This window comes from Syngnathus floridae, chromosome 4, assembly GCF_059516105.1.
Source record: "Syngnathus floridae isolate MCC-2025c chromosome 4, RoL_Sflo_1.0, whole genome shotgun sequence".
Lineage (NCBI taxonomy): Eukaryota > Metazoa > Chordata > Actinopteri > Syngnathiformes > Syngnathidae > Syngnathus > Syngnathus floridae.
The window spans coordinates 8,592,099-8,612,354 of record NC_142416.1 but is presented as its reverse complement, the minus strand read 5'-3'; the positions used below and the strand labels follow the sequence as shown (position 1 = coordinate 8,612,354).

Below are 20,256 nucleotides of genomic sequence, written 5' to 3'. Positions count from 1 at the left end.
GGGACTGGATGTAATTGGTTCATACTGGGGACTAAGCGGTTCAGAAAATGGATGGATGGATAATAGTAAATAATTAAACATAATAAAAACATGATTCCGTGGTTTGGTTCAGTCGACATCGTATGCACTCCTTGGCCATGGGGCCTGAAGTTTTACAGTCAACTGGTGCTGGCAAATAACAGAATTTCCATGCCTCTCCACCACGCAAACCCAGTTATCCCTGCAGGATGCCATATCAAGCTACGTCACGGCGCCACCACCGTCCTGAACTTGTCTCTCTTAACGATGTCCACCAACGTCACTCGGCATCAATCCAATAACCTGTAATCCCTCTCAGGCACAATGTTACTGTTGTGACAGCTAAAGCCCCCCCCATCACTAGAAAATGTGTATTTTTATGAGGATATTTTTTTACATGTTATATTGTAATAAATAGTTGAATTGACATAAATAGTCTTGAATTAAACTTGAATTCTGACCGGTTATGTTGAGCATTCTTCTGTCTTCTGCTTTTCACTTGCCACCTTCTACAGACCACTTTCACTTCCCTCAAAAGTCCAAGGAGGTTTTTGTACGTCTCTGAGTCACCGTGTCCAACTACTGTGGTAGTAACAGTGGTATTCGGCCAGGTCATCTATCTGGACATCACTGATGGTCAGAGTGTAGTCAGAGCCGGATCGAGTGCCGCTGAATCGAGATGGCACGTTGGAGAATCTTGATGATGCGCTGTAGATGAGCAGTTTGGGAGCCTGTCCAGGTTTCAGTTGGTACCAACTGAGATAGCTACCAATGTTTGGACTCCCTTTGGCCCTGATGGTCACGGTACTTCCGAGAGAGACAGACATGAGTCTGTCCGTCTGCCTCAGAAAAGTCTGGGCAGAAGATCCTGAAATGAGATGAATCCAACTGCCACCATGAAGCAACACCAAATGTCAAGTCAAACTAGTCATTCCTATGAAATATTCTGCTCTGACACCAAGTTTCAAAGAGTCTTACCAGGAATCAGCAGAGCCCAAAGGACAAGCGCAAGTGCGGAAGACCACATCCTGACTCGTAGTGCGAGTGGTGTTTGCGCAAAAGGAGTGCTGCAGACTTTTTGAAGAAGCGCAGAAGCTCATGCAAATGAGGCTGCGAACGCAGCTGGCTTTGTGAAAGCGAGAAGATATCACTTCCTCCGTTTTTGGACTTTTCTACGTCTGAGTGCATCAGTAGCTGCGCTGTACTTAGCAAAAATGAACATGGTTTTGCTCACAATCATCTTCATCAGGGTAGCACGCGAAAACAATTGTCAATTTAGACTCTAAATTTTAGAGCCATGATTCTCTGCTAGTGTTGGACAAGTTCCACTATTATTACGCAGCCGCCCTCTTGTAGCATGTGAGAGAATTACTGAAAGAAATACAATTGACATTTCCAGTGTTGGCCATTGTGGTGGTCTTGGAGAGCAAAAATATTTTTTGAGCTGATTCATCATATTTTAGAGATGGCAGAGGCACATGCAAATGAAGCAGCGAGCGCACCTGCCTTTATGAAAGTGCGAGGCCGCCACTTCCTGTTGTTTGGACTTGTACTTTTCGGTATTACAGCAAATCATTGCTCATTGACAGTAGATGAGTTTTTGTACGGACAGCTCACCGCTTTGCATCACTGTGATGGATGTTCACTGAAGAAGGAACCAAACTCATCCTTGGTAAGTACTATTTACTTGACCATCTATTATTTTGGATCAAAATAATTGATAATTCTTCAGTTCCTTAGCCAGCTTTTGGAAAATGAGTAACATTATTTTTGTCAATTTTTACAAAACAAACACCCAGCCCTTTCTTGAATAAGCGCTAAAAAGCAGATTTGAGAAACAATATTAGCTGTTAACAGCTACTTCTCAAAGTGTGGCTGTAACTACAATGCAATAATGGAATAATGTTTATTATGACATATATTAGGACTGTTTGGTTCTTTGTTGCCCATTGAGAAGGTAAGTGTTTCATAAAGTGTGTTCTTGTAAATTCACATGACCCGAACCATGACCTAAGTGACATTTAAATTGTGTGCAATTGGAAAAAACTGCTGGTCTCTTGTCCTGTCCCCTTGACAGCGGGTGAGGTGCATCGGCCCACCGTGACCCTCTTCCCTCCTTCCAAGGAGCAGCTGCAAACAGAACAGGCCACAGCCGTGTGCCTGGCCAAAGGGGGCCCTCACACTTGGACCCTGGGGTGGAAGGTTGATGGCACCCCTGCTACTTCGGGGGTGTCGCACAGCTCCCTGGAAGAGGCTGATGTAGGTGGGCTTTACAGCTGGACCAGCACCTTGAGCCTCTCACCGGACCAGTGGCGCAAGGCCCAATCAGTGAGCTGCGAGGCCAGCCTAGCCGGGCAAAACTCCGTCACGCAAACCCTGCCGAACCCAGGACAATGCTCAGAGTAGAGCCTGAACATGTGTCTGTGTCTTTGCGACGTTGAAGAATTGTGAAATAAAAATGTCTGAGTATCACCATCTGTCTCTGTAGCAGCTGCTTGGAAGCAAACTTGGTAACACGACAAATAAACGTCTCATCAAGCACATGTATATTGTGACAGGTAGTCTGGAGCAGTGGTCCCCAACTTTTTTTGCGCCACGGACCGGTTACGTGTCAGAAATATTATCGCGGACCGGCCTTTATATAAATAAATAATACATTTATATGAATAAATACAGTAATCCCTTCCAAAAACCACCCGCGATAAGTGAAATCCTCGAAGTAACCAACAAGAAGTACTGAGAATCGCCTTTTTTTTTGGTTACATTTTTCAAAATAAATTCTTACTCATTTTTGCTAGCTTTGCGGGCTCGACTGGGGAAACATGTCACGTGGCCGGGACGAGCGTCTTGACCTGAATTAATTGATCGTCAATTAAAAAAAAATTATATATATATATATATATATATATATATATATATATATATATATATATATATATATATATATATATATATATATATATATGTGTGTGTGTGTGTGTGTGTGTGTATATATTTATTTATTTATATAAATATATATATAGAGAGAGAGAGAGAGAGTGAGAGAGAGAGAGAGAGTGAGAGAGTGAGAGTGAGAGTGAGAGAGAGAGAGAGAGAGAGAGAGAGAGAGAGAGAGAGAGAGAGAGAGAGAGAGAGAGAGAGAGAGAGAGAGAGAGAGAGAGAGAGATTTTTTTTCCTGCGCGGCTTGGCGGCCCGGTACCAAGTGATGGTACTGGTCCGGTGGTTGGGGACCACTGGTCTAGAGAAAAATAAAATGAAACAAAATGATGAATTTATCATGGCACATACACACAGTATAGTTTGCGCTCTATAAAAAAATAACCGCATATAGTTGTAATTAGAACTCAAACTGAATACGTTAATATTTTATTATGTATTGCAAATCTCTATATAAACACAGCCTAATTCAAAACTATATTTTGCTCTTAAGGATGAGGAATAATGAAAGCATTTTTGGAACGCATGCACACCCCTTTAATTGGTTTTATTTACAATCTGAAATATTTCCACGGCATGACATAGCGGTTCCATGGTGTAATGGTTAGCACTCTGGACTCTGAATCCAGCGATCCGAGTTCAAATCTCGGTGGAACCTGGTTAATTTTGCCTTCAGAGATTCGAGTCCAACACATCGATCGTCCAAATGCGTCATTAAATGCTCTGGTGTTCTTAATTTCAGTGGCTGGTCTTGTTTACAGTCACATGTCGGACTTGGATCACGTAAGTTTAATTACACATAGTTCAACCAATTCACTTAATTTACCCTGACTTGAACTTTAATGATTTTCTTACCAAGACCTTTTAGACCTTTCCTTACAAATTTGTGGAACCAGGTCCTTTAATCATTCAACACGAGTGTGCCCCAATGCACTTCGCGGCGATCTGGGACGACTTTAATATGATCTTGCAATGCAAAATTCTCACGATAAACTCTTTCACTCACCTCATTTCCACTGCTGTTCGGACGTTGCATAAAATGTAAATGATAACACAATGTAAAAATTTGCCCATCTTTCGCAACATGTATTCAATGGCATACCAAGCAATGATAGTAAGTAGTAATAATAAAATACATATAATACCACAGGTAGGGGCGGGGCCATGAGGGACAAGTGCGGTTTGGGGGGAAACGTTGGCATGCGAGATTTTTCTCTCATTCTAACTTGGATTTTCTGCCATCTTTACGTGAAAGCCGCATTTTTAGAGCTCTCAACCAGCTGTTTTTTTTTTCATTGACTGTATGATGAACTAATAATCCTTCAATTAATCTGAATGCTAACTCAAAAATACTGTTTCAAGTAAATAACATTTGATTTAGGGGGCACTAAGCTCAAAATGACAAGCTGCAAGGCAACAAAAGAAAGACAAGGTGTATACGATATGTATTTAGTTTCCGAGGACCAAGGATGCCATGGGGTCTTCACAACCTCTCAAGACCGAGGCTTACATCAGCTGTCTAAGCATGACTAAGAAGGCATGATGTGGACTGCTCCAAAGATCTCCTGGTGATAAAGTCCAACCGCCAGAGGCTTCACTCCGTCTTCTGATTAGCTGCCAGTATAGCTGCAAGTGCTGGAATGAAAACGTCCACCCACCTCTTCCTTTCCTTAATAACACAAAGTGATGCTGACTGTTGACCAATTAATGCAGTGTGTTGATCTCCACTCCACCCTTGGATATTTTGGTACATTTTACAGTGAAATTGTTTAAAATACATATTACAAAAAAAATCTCAGGTGGCTGCTCAACAAACTACAGTCAATCAGTCAAACTATTTAATACACAAAAAAATATGAGTGACAATTTTGCAGACGATGATCATCTTCAACTCTGATGTTTCAGTCGGATTCCCTCATCGTTCCAGATGTGCAACATCATGAGTATGTGGATGAGATGGTGTACTTTGCAGCTTCTATCTTGAAATTCAATATCCCATGATTATTCAGTCTAGCTAAAAAGACATCTTAGCAACTTTGTTGCTATGCAGGCAGTTTTGGTAGAAGTGTGATTCAACTGATTGTAATGACAAAACTATCTATCTATCCATGCATCCATCTACCTTCTTGACCACTTCTCCTCCCGTGAACATGCTGGAGCCTATTCCAGCTGACTTTGGGCGGTAACATCCTGAACTGGTTCCCAGCCAATTGCAGGGCGCACACACAAACAACCATTCGCACTCACACTCACGACCAATTTAGACTGTTCAATCGGCCTAGCATGCATGTTTTTGGAATGTGGGAGGAAACCCACGCAGGGAAAACATGCAAACTCCGCACAGGAAGACCGAAGGCGAAATTGAACCCACAACCTCTGAACTGTGTGGCAACGATATAACCAGTGCTCTACCGTGCCACCCATGAAAGAACTCATATAAATGAATAATAAACAGAAAGTAAAAGCTGATATTCTCGAAGTACTCGGTTTTGAAGGCAAGTCAGAAGGAATCGTAACAGGACTGGAGTTTTGGTAACAGAGCTTTGTCTCATTTTCTGTGCCGTTTCTTTGATGCTGCTGGCCCCTTCAGGTGGGAACTTGTACTTGTATTCCTGATAGGGAGAAAAAGTGGATACAAAATAGAGTGGATTTCAGTCAGCACACACATTTGCAATGCCGCTGACAAGCCTTAAATTAACTTCAGATGTTTTTTGTAGGCTTTGCCTGACATTTTGACATTGTCACACCTTGAAGCACAATAGAAGGGTACACATAAACCAATTTAATAATAATAATTTAATATATCATAGAAAACTAAAAAAACCTTCATCATCATCATCATCATCATCATCATCAGGTAGAGAAAATTTATCACAACAGTGATATTACCAGAATTTGGGCATCGCTCCAAAATTAATTCAATTAAAAAAAAAGACAACATAATTGGTCAGGGAAGCTGGCAACATTTTAAGTACTGGACAAATAATAGCTGTTCAGTCCACATGACAACAATTTCTAGCTTAGCTCTGGGCTGTGAAGTAGGGTTTAAGACGACAGCCTCGAAGCCAAGATCTTGCAAATGTGTCCTAACTTTTGGGTCATAATTCCAAAAGGTACGTTTGATGCAAACAAAACTGCTCATCCCCGCCCAAAAAAAAAAAAAAAGAAAACACACAACATCAGGGGCCTCTTCAAAAAGTAAAATCTTCTAACCTTTACACCATCTTTTCACAGGTTTTAACTTACTAATCACCTCTGCTAAAGGCAGGTTAAAAATTGCATCATGGCATCTTTCTGTCTGCACCAAACAGTTTGAATAAAATCCGAGCAAGTTCTGGTCGAAACTCTTACTTTTGAACTCCTCCCGTTGCCTCTGGTTGAAGTATGACCACTTCATCCTCTTCACTGTCACTGTCAGACAGCTCAACCACATCTCCTGGAATGAAAAGCAATTTCTAAGGTCACTTAATTGGTTTTGCTAACATTACCAGAATTAAATTTAGATTCCACTCAATTCGATGATAAACCTTCCCTACCCTCCGCTTGTCGTTTTTCTTCCACGTCCATTGTGGTTTCCTTATTATCGCTGTCTTCTCCATCCAGGTCATCTTCCTCTATTCCCCAGTTGTTCTGAAGCCCTTGGCCTACCAGGCCCATGCCCGGGATTGGCACTACCGGCGACTGACTTCTAGTATTGCTTTGTTAAGGTTTCACGATAAATTCAAAAATGAAAGAAACAAAAAAAAAAACACTTGATTTTCACACCAGAAGGAAGATACATCTGAGGAGGGACCTCGACCGTCAGATCAATGTCATTGGTTTGTTCAGTCGCATCTGTCATCTCTACTGGAGTCTCTTCCATTTTCAAAGCAGTGATTCGCTCTTGAGGCATAGACTCAGCAAAGCCGCACTTGCCACCCGCCTTCCTGGAAAATATTAATGATCAAAATGTGAGCACTGAATAAGCGCTGGACTTCCACCGTTTAGTGCTCAAGTAGGCGAGTGTGAACACACCGGGCTGTTTTGTCATTCTCCAGGGCTTTCGTGATGAGCTTTGTGATTTCGGACACTTTGACGCTGGCTATTTTACTGCATCGCATTACCTTAAAGGAATTAAACGGGAGAACTATTCCAATTTTGATCCATGCTATTGATTTAAATGGGTAGAAAATGAAAAATACAACAACAGGAGTCCATTAACCTGCTCCTTGAGCAACATGATCCCACCACTAGACTGGATAGAACAGATTTCCCTGTGCTTGTTCATTGCAATCATCAGCAAGCCGTCCATCACGCGCTCTTCCCGCTCACATGGATCTACGAGCAGATATGTCCTGCATAGAAAACAAAAAGAGCAATAAGTACATTATGTTTCCTTTTCCTTAATTAAAAATATGTAACGGAATTGTTTGCTTTGAGGGACGGATCAAGAGAATTACATTTCATTTCAATGGGGAAAAATGATTTGATGAACAAATTGAAATTCTGTTATTAACTTGGTCATAAACAGTATATGTACCATTCTAATTATAATCTGACTGGCGATAGGGAGTAACAATGTGTTCTAATATCTCACTGACGTAAAGGTCTAACAATGTTTTTTAAGTTGAACTCCAATTTGTTTATAGGTGTGATTGTGAGCGTAGAATTCTTGATTGTCTATGTGTGCCCTCCGATTGGCTGGCAACCAGTACAGGTGTCCCCCGCCTACTGCCCAAAGTCAGCTGGAAAAGGCTCCAGCATGCCTACAACCCTCGTGAGGAAAAGCCGTATGGAAGATGAATGAATGAATGTTTGTAAACCTTGTAGTTCGGAACGGACTACTGACAAAGCAGTTAAATTGTTAACCTGATTATGTTTAGAGCGGTCAATATCGAATACTTATCCCTGTGGATCTTGCACTGTTTTCACAACATGAAACAAACAATCACTAGTGCGCTTTTAAATACCTTCAGAGATCACTGCTAATTCCACACATGAAACAAAAAAGCAACTCTGAAAAAGAAATCTTTCATTGTCCAATTTGTCTTTGTCAATTTCCAGCTTTGGAAGCTAGGTTGCTTTTCTTTTCTATTCTTTTCTCGAGTACGCATGCATTCGCCATGCTCCTTTATGATTTCAAGTTTCATATCAATGCCTTTGAGTTCTTGAGTTTTGGTTTTCTGTGCGTATTAGATAGAAAAATGGGGCAAAAAGTGTGACTTTTGGGACAGTCCGGCACGCATTATTTGCTTTTACATTGATTCCTATGGGGCACCGTTGCTTTTACTTATAAACGTTTACAAACCCAATTGCGGAACCAATTGAGTTCGTAAGAAGGCGTACCAAAATCTGTCCAATATGCTGCAGCCTTACCCTTGCTGGAAAAAGGCGAAGCTGACACTGATGGGCATGTGGTAGATGCTCAGAGGAATGGGATCTCGTTCATTTGGACTATACTGAGAGAGCAAAAACAATCAGTTGCAGCATACACACAGACAATGGCATTCCAACTCGATAGTTACTCTTAGGTAACTTGGAGAGGAAGCACAAAAGTCCACATGCCAGGGCAGGTAAAATGTAAATATAAAGTGCCATGGCTATAACTAACTCACCACAGTGACTTCATCTCCCTGAATGCCAACATCAGGCCGCCTGAAGTGGCACAGAGCGGCGATTGCAGCGATGCTGGCAGCATCCATCAGGTTTCCATCATGATTCAGTGTGTGCACATCCACCCGAATTTGCCATACCTAGTCATACAAATGGAGCACTGTCACCATCACCACAGAGAAAGTGCTTGTTTTTTAAATTTGTCAACTGTTGAGGTTCACCTTTTCGCCAGACACCACACACAAGGACTCCAAATCAATGCACTTGGAGTTTCTTAAGCATCTCTCTAGCTGTCGATTCAGCTTCACTGACAACTCTGACTGCCTACAGAGAAAGAAAATCATGAAGCATTTTTTTTTTATCTTCGCTGGACAAATCAAATGATAAAATGGGATGGAGAAGGGTTCTGTGTACAAAAACAAGAGTAAGAGTACACTGACGGGACTAAAGCAGTTTTTTCTTTACCTGCCCTGCTCGAATGCAGGTGAAGCCATGGGTGACAGCTCTATATTGAAGAACATGATTCCCTCATTTGGTCGGCTCTCTTTTGGGGCCATCAGCTCACAGGATACCTGGGCCATTACCCTGTGCCATGACAAGCAAAGTAGCATACAATAGTTGAGAAGATGAATTCAATTTAGAAGATCACATCACCCACAACCCTGAAAGCGTTTTGTGAGAGAAAAAAGGTTCACAGAAACATTGAACAGCACTGCTCACTGGACACCTCAAGAACTTTTTTGCTTTCCCTGTTGGGGAGTCACCAATTTGATTATGAGAAATAATTATTTTTCCATGGCGTCAACTCAAAAAAATGAGTAGAGTCCTCTAAGCATCAAACACAACATGCCAGTAATACGTAAAAATAAGGTTTAACACTACTTTGCAGCCCTACTCCTTCTGTGCCATGAGGAATAGTTTTCTCTAAGGCCAGGATGATATTGTCAAAGGGATAAACGGACAGCCCAAGCACAGTGGAGAAAATATTGTTTCTTAATACAAATGGAGAAAACCCCCATTTTCAAACCATGCCCTTAACTACACGTTAGAGGTGAACATATTTGATAAAGCAAGCAAACAGAATCAAATTATCGACTAGACTTTTTTGGAGGCCATTCGTTCACCTTGTTTTGCCCAGCTCTACAAAGCAGCATCCAAAGTCAGTCCCAAACATGATCTTTAATTTCCTGTAGTCATAGGTCTGTCGTCCATCCAGGCGCTGCAAAAGAAAATACAACACAATACAGTGGAAGTTTTAATTTTGCAATATTTACATTTTGTTTTCATTTTAATAATCAAAACCAAAGACAATACAGAATGGTTTTAAGTGTTTATTTCGGCAGGCATGTGTACGATACAATTTTCCAGCTTCATTTCACCTTATGTTTTACATGACTTGTCGAAAAAGGAAGCGGGCTGAAGCAATTATGCTCATCTTGTCCCGCCCCGATTTCAAACAAGATTTCACTGGCAGACACACAATCTACATTACTACAGTACTACCTATGTATATCGGAATCAGGATCAGCTTTGTATATACCACCACAACCATGAAAAGGAAGCAAAATAAAACTGAATTTGACTAGTACAATATGATTTGAATACAGCAATAACAGTTGAACTGATAGTTTGAATAAGAAACAGAAGCAATAACGATTCAACTGGAAGTTTGAAGTTTTCGACCAAGACCAGACTGAGTTTCCAAAACGAAAGTGCAATATATACCTTTTTCTCTTGGATGGCTTTAAGCAAGAAATCCCGCTCGCAATTTGACAAAGGTGTCTCCTTCATTCTGCTTCAGTCGTTTATAAGCTACGCTAAAACACCGGGAGCATGACTAAAAGACACATGCAACAGCCATTGTTATTTTTGTGAACTTTAACCCGGAAATCCATTTACGTCACACCAAATTGAGTGTGTATTTTTCGTGCTCGCCGTTGTCCTATAACCTCAACATAGGTTCCGCTCACCACTTTTTGTCCGATCAGAACCGAAAGGAAGGGAAAAGCAATTACGTTTAAGAATTTCAGGACGTATTTCATGTCACTTTGAATAACCCTCATTAATCCAGTGCCGACTTGCCTGAAGTCAGCTGTACAAAACAAGGCAAAAGAAAAGTGAATACAAATACTAAAGACATAAAATAACGACACGACGTGATATACACAAAATGTAAAAAAATAAATCCTCAAACATACAACAAACACAAAATAATAGAAATGACTAAATAAAATCTTCATCTCCTATAAAAAAAAAATCCACCATAGCTCACTTTATCCAACCCCGTTTGATGTCTTTTTACTTTATTGAAGCAAAACACATTACAAATGCAAATTATGAGTATGCACAATTTATAAATAGAGATTCAATATTACGCAAATAACATAATGGAGATAAAACTATAGTAGCATTTTATACACAGCAAAATGCTGTGCAAGACTCTGTGAAAACTGTAACCTTGAACCCCTTAGTTCCCAATTTCCTGATAAGGTCAGTGACTTTAAAGATTTAGTGTGGATCTAAAACCTTCACAAAATAAAGAAAAGGTTGATAAGATCTACCGTATATGAGCCATTCTACTGACCTGGTTCAAATTCAGAGTTGGGTGTATTAAATGTGTCAAATGTGTACATTATTTCAGAAAAACATTTACTCTATTCGTGTTGCACGTAAAAGTACAATTATTATATTTTCTTGGTTTTTCAAAATATCTTGCTTGTCTTAAAATCTGTCACTACCGAAACGCAGAATTAACCTGACAACTGGCAAGAGCTCGGAATTTTGTGAACTCATAAATAGAGCTTGCAGCAAGGTTAACACGGAATTCCAGTGGAATAAAATAACCGATTCATATTTTTGTTCACCACTGTCTAGAGTATTTTTTTTGTCATCAGAATCAGTCTAAATTAAAAATTTTAACAGAATTTGATGACGATTTTCAAAATGTATCACAATTTAAAGGATATTTTTATTATATAATGTAGAAAGTTGATTATATTGACTCCATCAGTAGGCAATAGTATTGACTGCAACGTTTCAGTAGTGACCATACGGTTGTTGTTGCAGTAATACTCTGAAGGTAGCATTGTAATCACTTAAGATTTTTGATATATTTTAACTTTTGACGTGTATTAGTAATGGAAACACGGATTCCGCCATTTTCTCTGATCTGTACTCAGGGTTGTGCTGGATAGTTCACCACTGGTGAATCACCAGTCCTTCACAAGGCACATTAATTCATCATTGAAGAAAAAAAACATAGGTTTCATAAACATTTTTAATCGGAATGACAAACATTTTTTCTGTAACATCAATTCAACAAAAATAAAAAATACATAATATTATTATTAGTAATAATAATACTAATAATAATAATAATAATAATAATAATAATAATAATAATAATAATAATAATAACGTGAGCTTTTTAAAAATATGTCATGAATTACGTGACAAACATTGATCAACCTAATCAAAAGGCCCGTATGATGAACGTATTACATAGGCTGTTGTATTAAAGGACGAAAGACGTTTCGTAGCCCACCGTCTAATGCGCATGCGCGTTTGTTTGCAGTCGAACCCTTTGAGCGTAAACCGTTATATTATTCGGCCCGTGCTGTCATCTGAGGGCAACAGGATTGCGTACGTTATTTCAAAGTGTACGTTCGGCACGTTCGTTCGTTTTGTCAGCGACACGCGCCAAAGAAACGTTTGGGCTTTTTTTTGTTTTTGTTTTTTTGTTTTTGGAGGGGGCGCGGGAGCAGTTTTGTGTGGGTTTTCTTCGCGACAACAAGACGCGAGGTTAGTGCGCTCCCATTCATTCTCGCTCTCTCTTTTGACATCGTTGCTAATATACCAAGCTAACCGTTGTATGTGATGTGTGTGTTATCAAAAAGCAGGGTTTAGACTTGACACGTTGTGGCGCGACATTTTAGAAGATAAGATGAATTGGACTGCTTTGCGCTCTTATTAGCTGGATAGGAGCAGGTGTTGCTGCAGAAAACGGTCAACTCCGAGGAGTTTGGACTGGACGTCGCAGTTTTTCCACAGGCAGCCATGTTAGCTCAACGACCTGTCCCAGGACCTCGAGAGTACTCGATTTGACAGCTCGCTTAGCTTGCTTGGACTGTTAAGAGATGCTGGGCCCGGTGCACGCACAGGTCATTGCGAGGCTGATCATCGAATGTGCTCGTCGTGATGTTGAGGGAACATTTTAATTGGATCTCGTTGTTTTTATTTGACAGATTCAAACCGAGCCTCTGAAGTTCAGTCAGGGCAAATAGCTTGATGTTTAGATTCTAGCGGCAGGAAGAAAAAAAAAAAAGTCACTGAGCCTCTGAAGTTCAGTCTGGGCAAAACGCTTGATGTTTAGATGCTAGCTGCAGGAAAAAAAAAAAAAAGGCAAGCAGTCCGATGAAACACAGCCCCAAAATAAGTTAATAATGGATAATTTAGCAAAACAAAATTCTGTAAATATAACTTGGATAGACTTTTTGTGTTGTAGTGTAGTATTGGGTTGCGCAATAAAGAATCAAGTGCGTTGTGTATGGCAAACGTGAATTACATTTCATTTTGATCTTTTGAAATTGCATGCCTTTTATCCGACTGACCAATCAGAAACAAACTTAATGTACATTGCCAACCAACAGAACAGAATCTAGGTGCCTTACTCACACAAAATAACTCAAAAAGTAATAAATATCAATAAATCATATTGTTAATTACGGCAATTTGCTAAGATTAACACACACAAAAAATTGGACTGGTTTCAGGGTTAAATTTACTCCCAAATTGCAATCTTAACATTTTCAGAGTTAAATGGCATCCAAAGTAGCTGTTGGATCACATAGTGTCAGATTAACTCTACAGGGATGTAAATAATTACTCTGCCTTGGCAGCTCCATTTTTCAAGTTTGAGAGACATGAGTCAGATCCATCCCCCCCCCCTGCATTTTTACATGGTAAATTCAAACTTGCAAAAATTAATTTTGAATTATTACTGTGAAGTGTGAACTGCAGTTTGTCCCATGACAAGAATTGTACACAGTATTCTTTGTCACCAGCAACAAAGAGCAAATTTGGTCATTAGCTAACTTTGCGGCGTGTCGTCAAGACTTCAAAGCTTTCTCTCCTTGCCTCAACATAATCAATGATTGACCAGCACTACAGTTACAACTTAAATGAAATTGTGATTTGTTTGTTACTAGTCTTTCGTCTTTATTTCATAGCATGTCTTGGCTGAGCAGTTTCCTGTATTTTGCGGTTATCGTCCAATCAGATTTCAGTTCCATGTCTTTCCATGTAAATGAATTCTACCCAGGGCTTTAGAGGGAACAGGAAGGCCGTTCAGGCAATAAATTACTAATTTTAAGCCTAGCCAAACGGTACTGATAAAATGCCCTAGCCCCTGATTCTCTCTGCCCTCCATCCTCTTATGCAGTTTGTTGTATTTTATGTCATTATATTGTTTCTGTTGTTCCCCTCACATGCAACCACCACATGTTCATTTGTCCTTAAAGATGATGCTGAACAGGCGCTGGATGTGGAGGATGGTGTTTCTCTTTCTCCTGACCATGGCAGTGGTAATAGCCCAAAAGCAGTCCGAAGTTGACCAATCAGATGTCGATGAAGAGATTGCCTTGGATGATGAGGAAATGGAGCCTTCAGTCACTGAGGAAGAGGAGGAAGAAGAGGAGGAGGTGGAGGAAACTAAGGCAAAACAAACAGACCCTCAAAGCACAACCAATGACAAAGTGTCCTTCCAAGTGAGAAGACGAAGGTTTTATTAATATTAAGAATATAGAAACTCCTTCACTGCCATTGATGAGAATTGACATCAAACATCACTTTGTACTGGTCTGGCAGTGAATGAGTTAAAAATAGGACCAGAAGAAATTTGACCATTTTATTGATGTTGGCTTCATAGGTAACATATGAGACTCCTGTGCCGGCTGGAGATGTGTACTTTGCTGAAACATTTGATGATGGCTCACTTGGCAGGTAATTTGAGCTTTTGATGCAAAATGGCGTGTGAACCCTCAACATATAATGACAATATGGGTGTTAAAACTCAAAAACATATAATGACAATATGGGTGGTAAAACTCAAAACTGAGTTGAAGGTGATCATCGTGGCATACTGCAACGTTATCTAGAGAGAAGATAGTTGTTTCATATCTGAAAAGTGAAAACTTAACGATATTTTGACCTCGGAAAGAAATCGTGGCAAATGATTGAGTAACATTTAGGTTATTACACATTTAACATGTTTTCAGTCAGGTGTTATCCTTGTCAGTAGCTAGAGAAAACTGTTAAGACCATCATCTATAACTAAAACGAGCATGAGTTGGGAGTCATTTATTGTCTTTGTGGTTTTCTTAGATGGCAGTTGTCCAAAACAGTAAAGGAAGATGCAGATGATGACATCGCCAAATATGATGGTTGGTTTTCTTTCTCTTTCAACCAGAAATGATGTACGATAGAGTATTTTTTCTTATTCTCTGGGTGCCTTATTGTGTCCATTGTGCACAAAAAAAAAACTTGTTGTTCAGGGAAGTGGGCAGTGGAGCAGCTGAAGGAGAACAAGATTCCAGGAGACCAAGGCTTGGTGCTCAAATCCCGTGCCAAGCATCACGCCATCGCTGCCATGATGGACAAACCTTTCGTCTTCCGGGATGAGCCCCTTGTCATACAGTCTGTACACATGCATGCATATACATTGGCTTTTAATCTTTATCATTGGCTTTTAATCTTTATGTCGTGACGTTTACAACAAAGGAATTGCAGTTGGTTAATGAACAAAATGGATCCTAGCCAAATTGTGTTGAGTAACTGCTTTGTATGTGCTTGTTTCGCTAGGTATGAAGTTAATTTCCAGGATGGCATTGACTGCGGTGGGGCTTATGTTAAACTGCTTTCAGACACCGGTGATGTCAATCTGGTGCGGTCATGCTAATATGGGAATGATAGATGGCTTACTTAAACACGATACATAAGTCTTGGCTTTTCCCGGCCTTTAGGAACAATTCCACGATCGCACACCTTATTCCATCATGTTTGGACCCGACAAGTGCGGCGAGGACTACAAGCTGCACTTCATCTTCCGTCACCAGAATCCCTTGAACAAAGATTTAGAGGAAAAGCATGCTAAGAGGGCTGATGTGGACCTCAAGAAGTTCTACACTGACAAGAAGACTCACCTCTATACTTTAGGTATGGTAGCATGCCAGCATGTGTGGCAGATGATTTTTTTTTTTTTTGGAGGGGGGGTGGATTTCATCATTGTAGCAGATAAATTTTAGCTATATGGAATTTGGTATGTTGCATTTTGAGATGCTCTGACACCACACTGTGCACTTGTATTGACACCTCCATATGGTGTTTATTCATTGCTGGTCACTGCTACTTTCCACCAAAAAAGACCAAATAAACCTCATGACAGCATATTAAAATAGTTGCGCTGACAAACTCTAGTGTCAGTAATGCATGTCTGTGTGTTCCTTCGTTGCAAGTCTTGAACCCAGACAACAGCTATGAGATGTTCATTGACCAGTTCAGCGTGAGCCGTGGCAACCTGCTCAATGACGTGGTGCCTCCGGTCAATCCGCCTAAAGAGATCGACGATCCGAACGACTTCAAGCCCGAAGACTGGGACGAGCGGGCCAAGATTCCCGACCCCGACGCTGTCAAACCTGACGACTGGTGATTTGAACAGCTGCGCTCGTATAACTAGCTTTGGCAGCACATTGTCATTTTGAAATATTGTCAGATGACTTGTCGATTTATAGTAAAAAGTGTTTTGTGTCAGGGATGAGGACGCACCTGCAAAGATTGAAGACTCAGATGCAGTGAAGCCAGAGGGCTGGCTGGAAGAGGAACCTGAATACATCTCCGACCTGAATTCTGAGAAACCAGAAGACTGGCAAGTAGACAGTGAACACATTTCCAACAAACACATACAATGAAGCACAGCATAATTTGGCATTCAGGAACTCACATTTTCTCTTTTACAATATATAGCCTGCTCAAGCCAAAGCAATAAAAGTATTGTTTTGGCACTATCTGGTAGCATCTTGGTGCCAAGGAAACAATTTAAAGTGATTTAAGGAGCTTCATTTCGACAAAAGTAGTCATTTGCTACCATCTGGTGGCATTTCGGGGTGGGGCTCATTTATTCAGATTTCTGGTATCATGGTTTCCACCCCTCGTCAGTAGAGAGGGATTACTACAGCACTGTATTGTATTGTTTTGTCTTTTATGCTATGAACGATTTAGCCTCATAGCTCTCCCATGTGTAGGGATAAAGAGATGGATGGAGAATGGGAGCCTCCGCAGATCCCCAACCCTGCCTGTCAAAGTGCTCCAGGGTGTGGGCTGTGGAAGCGACCCATGATTAACAACCCTCAGTACAAAGGCAAGTGGAAAGCCCCACTGGTAGACAACCCCAACTTTAAGGTAACCAACCTCCAGCTTGCCTGACGTTGCTTTTGTTTTCTGTGGGCCTGATTTACAAAAGGTTTACACGTGCAAAAACGGGTGCAAAAATTATTGCATGCTCTCGCAAATAGGTATGGAAGTAAAGCTCTTAACTGGCATCTCCCAAATTTTGTTTTACTAAATGGACAAAATTGCTACGTGGTTCATATTGTGTGTTTATAGCTGAATGGGCAAAATACCGGCAGGGGTAGATGTAAATTTAAAAATGATGACTGATTATTGTAGTGAGGAGGAGGCATGGGGAGAATGAATCCTTTCTGCAACACTTTAATTGTGCCACAAACACTTAATGCAACATTACTGTATTAATTTATTGTAGCGATAGATGTGTATTTAAGTCAGTAAGTAGTATGTTGGTTTGCATCTTCTGGTAACACATTCAACCCCTTCACTCAAACATTTCTTGTGGGGCTGTCACAAATTTATCTACAGCTCCAAATTATTAATATGGCAGTTTCTGTTGTTTGTGTTGAGTGATGCACAAGAGTTGTAGTCTTTGCAAAAACATTGATTTAATTACTCAATGGGAGCAATTATTATAACAACTTGTTAAAGTAAATTTAGAACCCGCTTTTCAGGATCATAGTAAATCAGGCCCATTGCCTACATGTCCATCTGAGGGTGTTGATCTCTATTTTGTTATTGACTTTCCCTAAAGGGGGCCTGGAAGCCTCGTAAAATCATGAACCCGGAATATTTTGAGGACCTGCAGCCATTCAAAATGACGCCTTTCAAGGCCCTGGGCTTGGAATTGTGGTCCATGACATCCGACATCTACTTTGACAACTTCATTGTCACCTCCCACAAGGAAGTTGCTGACCGCTGGGCCTCGGACAGCTGGGGTTTGAAGAAACTCGTGGCCAGTGCTAACGAGGTTAGTGTTGACGCTCAATTCATTATTACAGCAAATGTGCATCCATACGCTCCGTGAGATCAACAAGGGTTCAAATCCTCCTCCCATCAGCCCGGGATTTTTGCCCAGCTGATGATTGCAGCAGAGGAGCGCCCATGGCTCTGGGTGGTCTACATTCTGACGGTTGGTCTGCCTCTGGGACTTGTTGTGCTCTTCTGCTGGCCTAAGGTACCATGAGTTATTCAAAGCAGGCTGATGTTTATCTGCACAATCTTAAATAAAAAATGTTGGGTCGCAGAAACCAGATGATTATATGTACAAGAAAGTGGATGTGCCGCAGACTAATCTAGAAGAAGAGGATGAGGAGGAAGAGGAGGAAGATGCAGCAGATGGCACAGACAAGGATGACAAAGATATCGAGGCTGAGGACGCGGAAGCACCTGCAGGTGAGACAGACACCCCAACTAGTGTTGCTCTTCCCGTTTAAGTCAACCCCAAAATTTTCTTTACAATAATATGTTGTATGTGCCCCGACTAATCCAAACATGACATTCTGATCAATATTGCGTTTGTGGAATAGTTAAACAGCATCATTCACCCATTTATATCTCGGGGGGTGGCCATTTTGCCACTTTCTGTCGACTAAAAATGACATAACAGTTACCAGGTTTCAGGTCACAACCAATCATGCGCACTTATCATTTTCCAGGTGACAAAGGCGCAAAATAGCCGCCACCTCAGATGTATATAAAGAGGTGGTTTTTGCCTGTTTAATTCATATTTTACATATCACATAAGAAATGTTGGCGTTGACTTCCTCTTTAACCACAGTCTTACTTCAAACTATAGCAAAAGCTCAGGACAACGATGGTCCAAATCCAAGAGCTGGCCAACCAGAGGGGAATTGTGACAATGAGGATGGTGGAGAAGGGGAGGAGGAAGAAGAGGAGGAGGAGGAGGAGGAGGAGGAGGAGGAGGAAGAGGAAGAAGTGGAGGAAGAGGAAGAAAGCAAAGCTCCTGAGAGAACTCAAGAAGAGGAGGAGGTAAGTGAAAAAGTAATGTCTGTGCCCCAGAAAAGCTTGACTATGATCTGGAATCCAAATTAGCCTAAAAATAGATCAGTCAAGGTTGTATTTAATTTGAAGACATTTTTTTATACTCGTAGGCAGCCGAAATGTGACATTAAACAGTGTTGTGTATAATATCACGGTGTCCTCTCTTCCAGCCGGATGGAGGCAGTGACGCTGCCGAGAGCAACAAACAAGCTGTGAGGAAGAGGAGGGTACGGAAAGACTGAGGTGACATCTGCATCTGCCGCCACTCCCCCCCCCCCCCCCCCCTACTCCTCCATAGGGACAACATGCAGGGCTGTCACTCATTGAGCAGGACAGAACATGCATTTCCTCCAATCTCCTGGTATCCTCCAGTCAACCCCATTTGCATATTTAATCCTTCTGTGACAAAACTGAACCCAGTGGTCCTCCTTGTCTCGCCTTTCAGATGCATCATAACCCTAACCCCTCCCCAAATTTCAATGTCTGCTTCAAAATATTCATCATTCTTTTCCTTGCTTACCTATTGTCTGGCTGGAAGCCCACCATGTTACTCTCGCTCTCAATTCATTGATCTGTCTCCTCAGAGTAAAGGCAGTGTACAGCATCTGTCCTTTGCTTTCAATAACACGGAAGGGCACAAAGTCCTTCCTTGTTCAGTTTTTCCAGGCGGAGACGCCATGTTGTGTGAAGAGGTGACCGCACTGTGAAGAAAGCTGACCTTAAAGTTTCTGTAAATAGTTTCATTTAAGCATTAATTTTGTGTATTTTATATTTAACAAGTTAGAGATCAGTATGTTTAGTTTCAAATTGTTATGCTAGCGCTGATGAAATGATTAACTTAAAAGGCACACAGTAGTGCACAGACCTCTGCAAAGCAATGCACTAAAACATTCTCCCCACTGGTAATCAGATCAGACAGATTTTTTTTTATCTTGGTGCATGGTGGATTCCTTTTAACAGGTAACAAGATACCCGGATCCAGTGGCTGGAAGGTCGTAATCATGTGTGGTAAAAAAAAATGTATGGTTCTTTGGTGTGTGTGTGTGTGTGATTTTAGCACCAACAGTGAATGCCTTGCCATTGAGTATAATTTAGCAAAAACAGTGCTTCTTTATGACATGCCCTTGGAACACAGTAGACCTTCAGTCTCAAAGCCTATGTTGAGTTCCTGCCAGACATTGGCAAATACCATATCTGTTTACATTTGTTGGCATACTGCACATTGCTCTGAAAATAAAATGAAATATTATTTAATAAGTATTTGACTCAGGTGTTGTCATTAAGATGTCACTGGGGACACAATAA

The 20,256-nt window shown here is 40.9% G+C and overlaps 2 protein-coding genes, 1 non-coding gene and 2 gene segments (V, D, J or C); 3 read left to right on the top strand and 2 right to left on the bottom strand.

The window, feature by feature from the left end:
- Positions 1 to 584: 584 nt before the first annotated feature.
- LOC148398756 (immunoglobulin kappa variable 1-5-like) lies at positions 585 to 1,045 on the bottom strand. The segment is given in 2 exon segments: positions 585 to 886; positions 997 to 1,045. Coding segments are annotated over 2 exon segments (351 nt in total).
- Positions 1,046 to 1,540: 495 nt separating this feature from the next.
- LOC148398755 (immunoglobulin lambda constant 1-like) lies at positions 1,541 to 2,490 on the top strand. The segment is given in 2 exon segments: positions 1,541 to 1,690; positions 2,096 to 2,490. Coding segments are annotated over 2 exon segments (363 nt in total).
- Positions 2,491 to 3,541: 1,051 nt separating this feature from the next.
- trnaq-cug (transfer RNA glutamine (anticodon CUG)) lies at positions 3,542 to 3,613 on the top strand. The gene has a single exon. It is a non-coding gene; the product is annotated as a tRNA-Gln (tRNA).
- Positions 3,614 to 4,771: 1,158 nt separating this feature from the next.
- exosc9 (exosome component 9) lies at positions 4,772 to 10,438 on the bottom strand. Of its 2 annotated transcripts, none has more exons than XM_088374587.1 (12): positions 10,273 to 10,438; positions 9,672 to 9,766; positions 9,013 to 9,132; positions 8,769 to 8,871; positions 8,550 to 8,687; positions 8,311 to 8,393; positions 7,157 to 7,289; positions 6,970 to 7,058; positions 6,735 to 6,881; positions 6,492 to 6,643; positions 6,307 to 6,391; positions 4,772 to 5,567 (listed from the first exon to the last, which is right to left on the bottom strand). In XM_088374587.1, the coding sequence occupies exons 1-12, from the start codon at positions 10,336 to 10,338 to the stop codon at positions 5,504 to 5,506; spliced, it is 1,275 nt and encodes a 424-aa protein (XP_088230713.1). In that variant the 5' UTR covers positions 10,339 to 10,438; the 3' UTR covers positions 4,772 to 5,503. The 2 variants fall into 2 exon arrangements, with proteins under 2 accessions (XP_088230713.1, XP_088230714.1); XM_088374588.1 differs by having other exon boundaries at positions 6,492 to 6,640.
- Positions 10,439 to 12,119: 1,681 nt separating this feature from the next.
- On the top strand, positions 12,120 to 20,208 carry clgn (calmegin). Its single transcript, XM_088373584.1, has 15 exons — positions 12,120 to 12,348; positions 14,067 to 14,312; positions 14,474 to 14,547; positions 14,929 to 14,987; positions 15,099 to 15,240; positions 15,406 to 15,487; positions 15,567 to 15,759; positions 16,059 to 16,248; positions 16,355 to 16,468; positions 16,845 to 17,001; positions 17,702 to 17,917; positions 18,008 to 18,124; positions 18,195 to 18,342; positions 18,746 to 18,939; positions 19,122 to 20,208. Exons 2-15 carry the CDS (start codon positions 14,067 to 14,069, stop codon positions 19,191 to 19,193), a joined length of 2,004 nt encoding a protein of 667 aa, XP_088229710.1. The 5' UTR covers positions 12,120 to 12,348; the 3' UTR covers positions 19,194 to 20,208.
- Positions 20,209 to 20,256: the final 48 nt, after the last annotated feature.

Coding starts and splice junctions, on each gene's coding strand:
- exosc9 (XM_088374587.1), bottom strand. CDS start 10,338: ATGAAGGAGACACCTTTGTCAAATTGCGAGCGGGATTTCTTGCTTAAA. Junction 8,688..8,768: donor GTGTGGTGTCTGGCGAAAAG/GTGAACCTCAAC, acceptor TTGTATGACTAG/GTATGGCAAATTCGGGTGGA. Junction 8,394..8,549: donor AGGGAGATGAAGTCACTGTG/GTGAGTTAGTTA, acceptor TTGCTCTCTCAG/TATAGTCCAAATGAACGAGA.
- clgn (XM_088373584.1), top strand. CDS start 14,067: ATGATGCTGAACAGGCGCTGGATGTGGAGGATGGTGTTTCTCTTTCTC. Junction 14,988..15,098: donor TGACATCGCCAAATATGATG/GTTGGTTTTCTT, acceptor CTTGTTGTTCAG/GGAAGTGGGCAGTGGAGCAG. Junction 18,125..18,194: donor TGCTCTTCTGCTGGCCTAAG/GTACCATGAGTT, acceptor GTTGGGTCGCAG/AAACCAGATGATTATATGTA.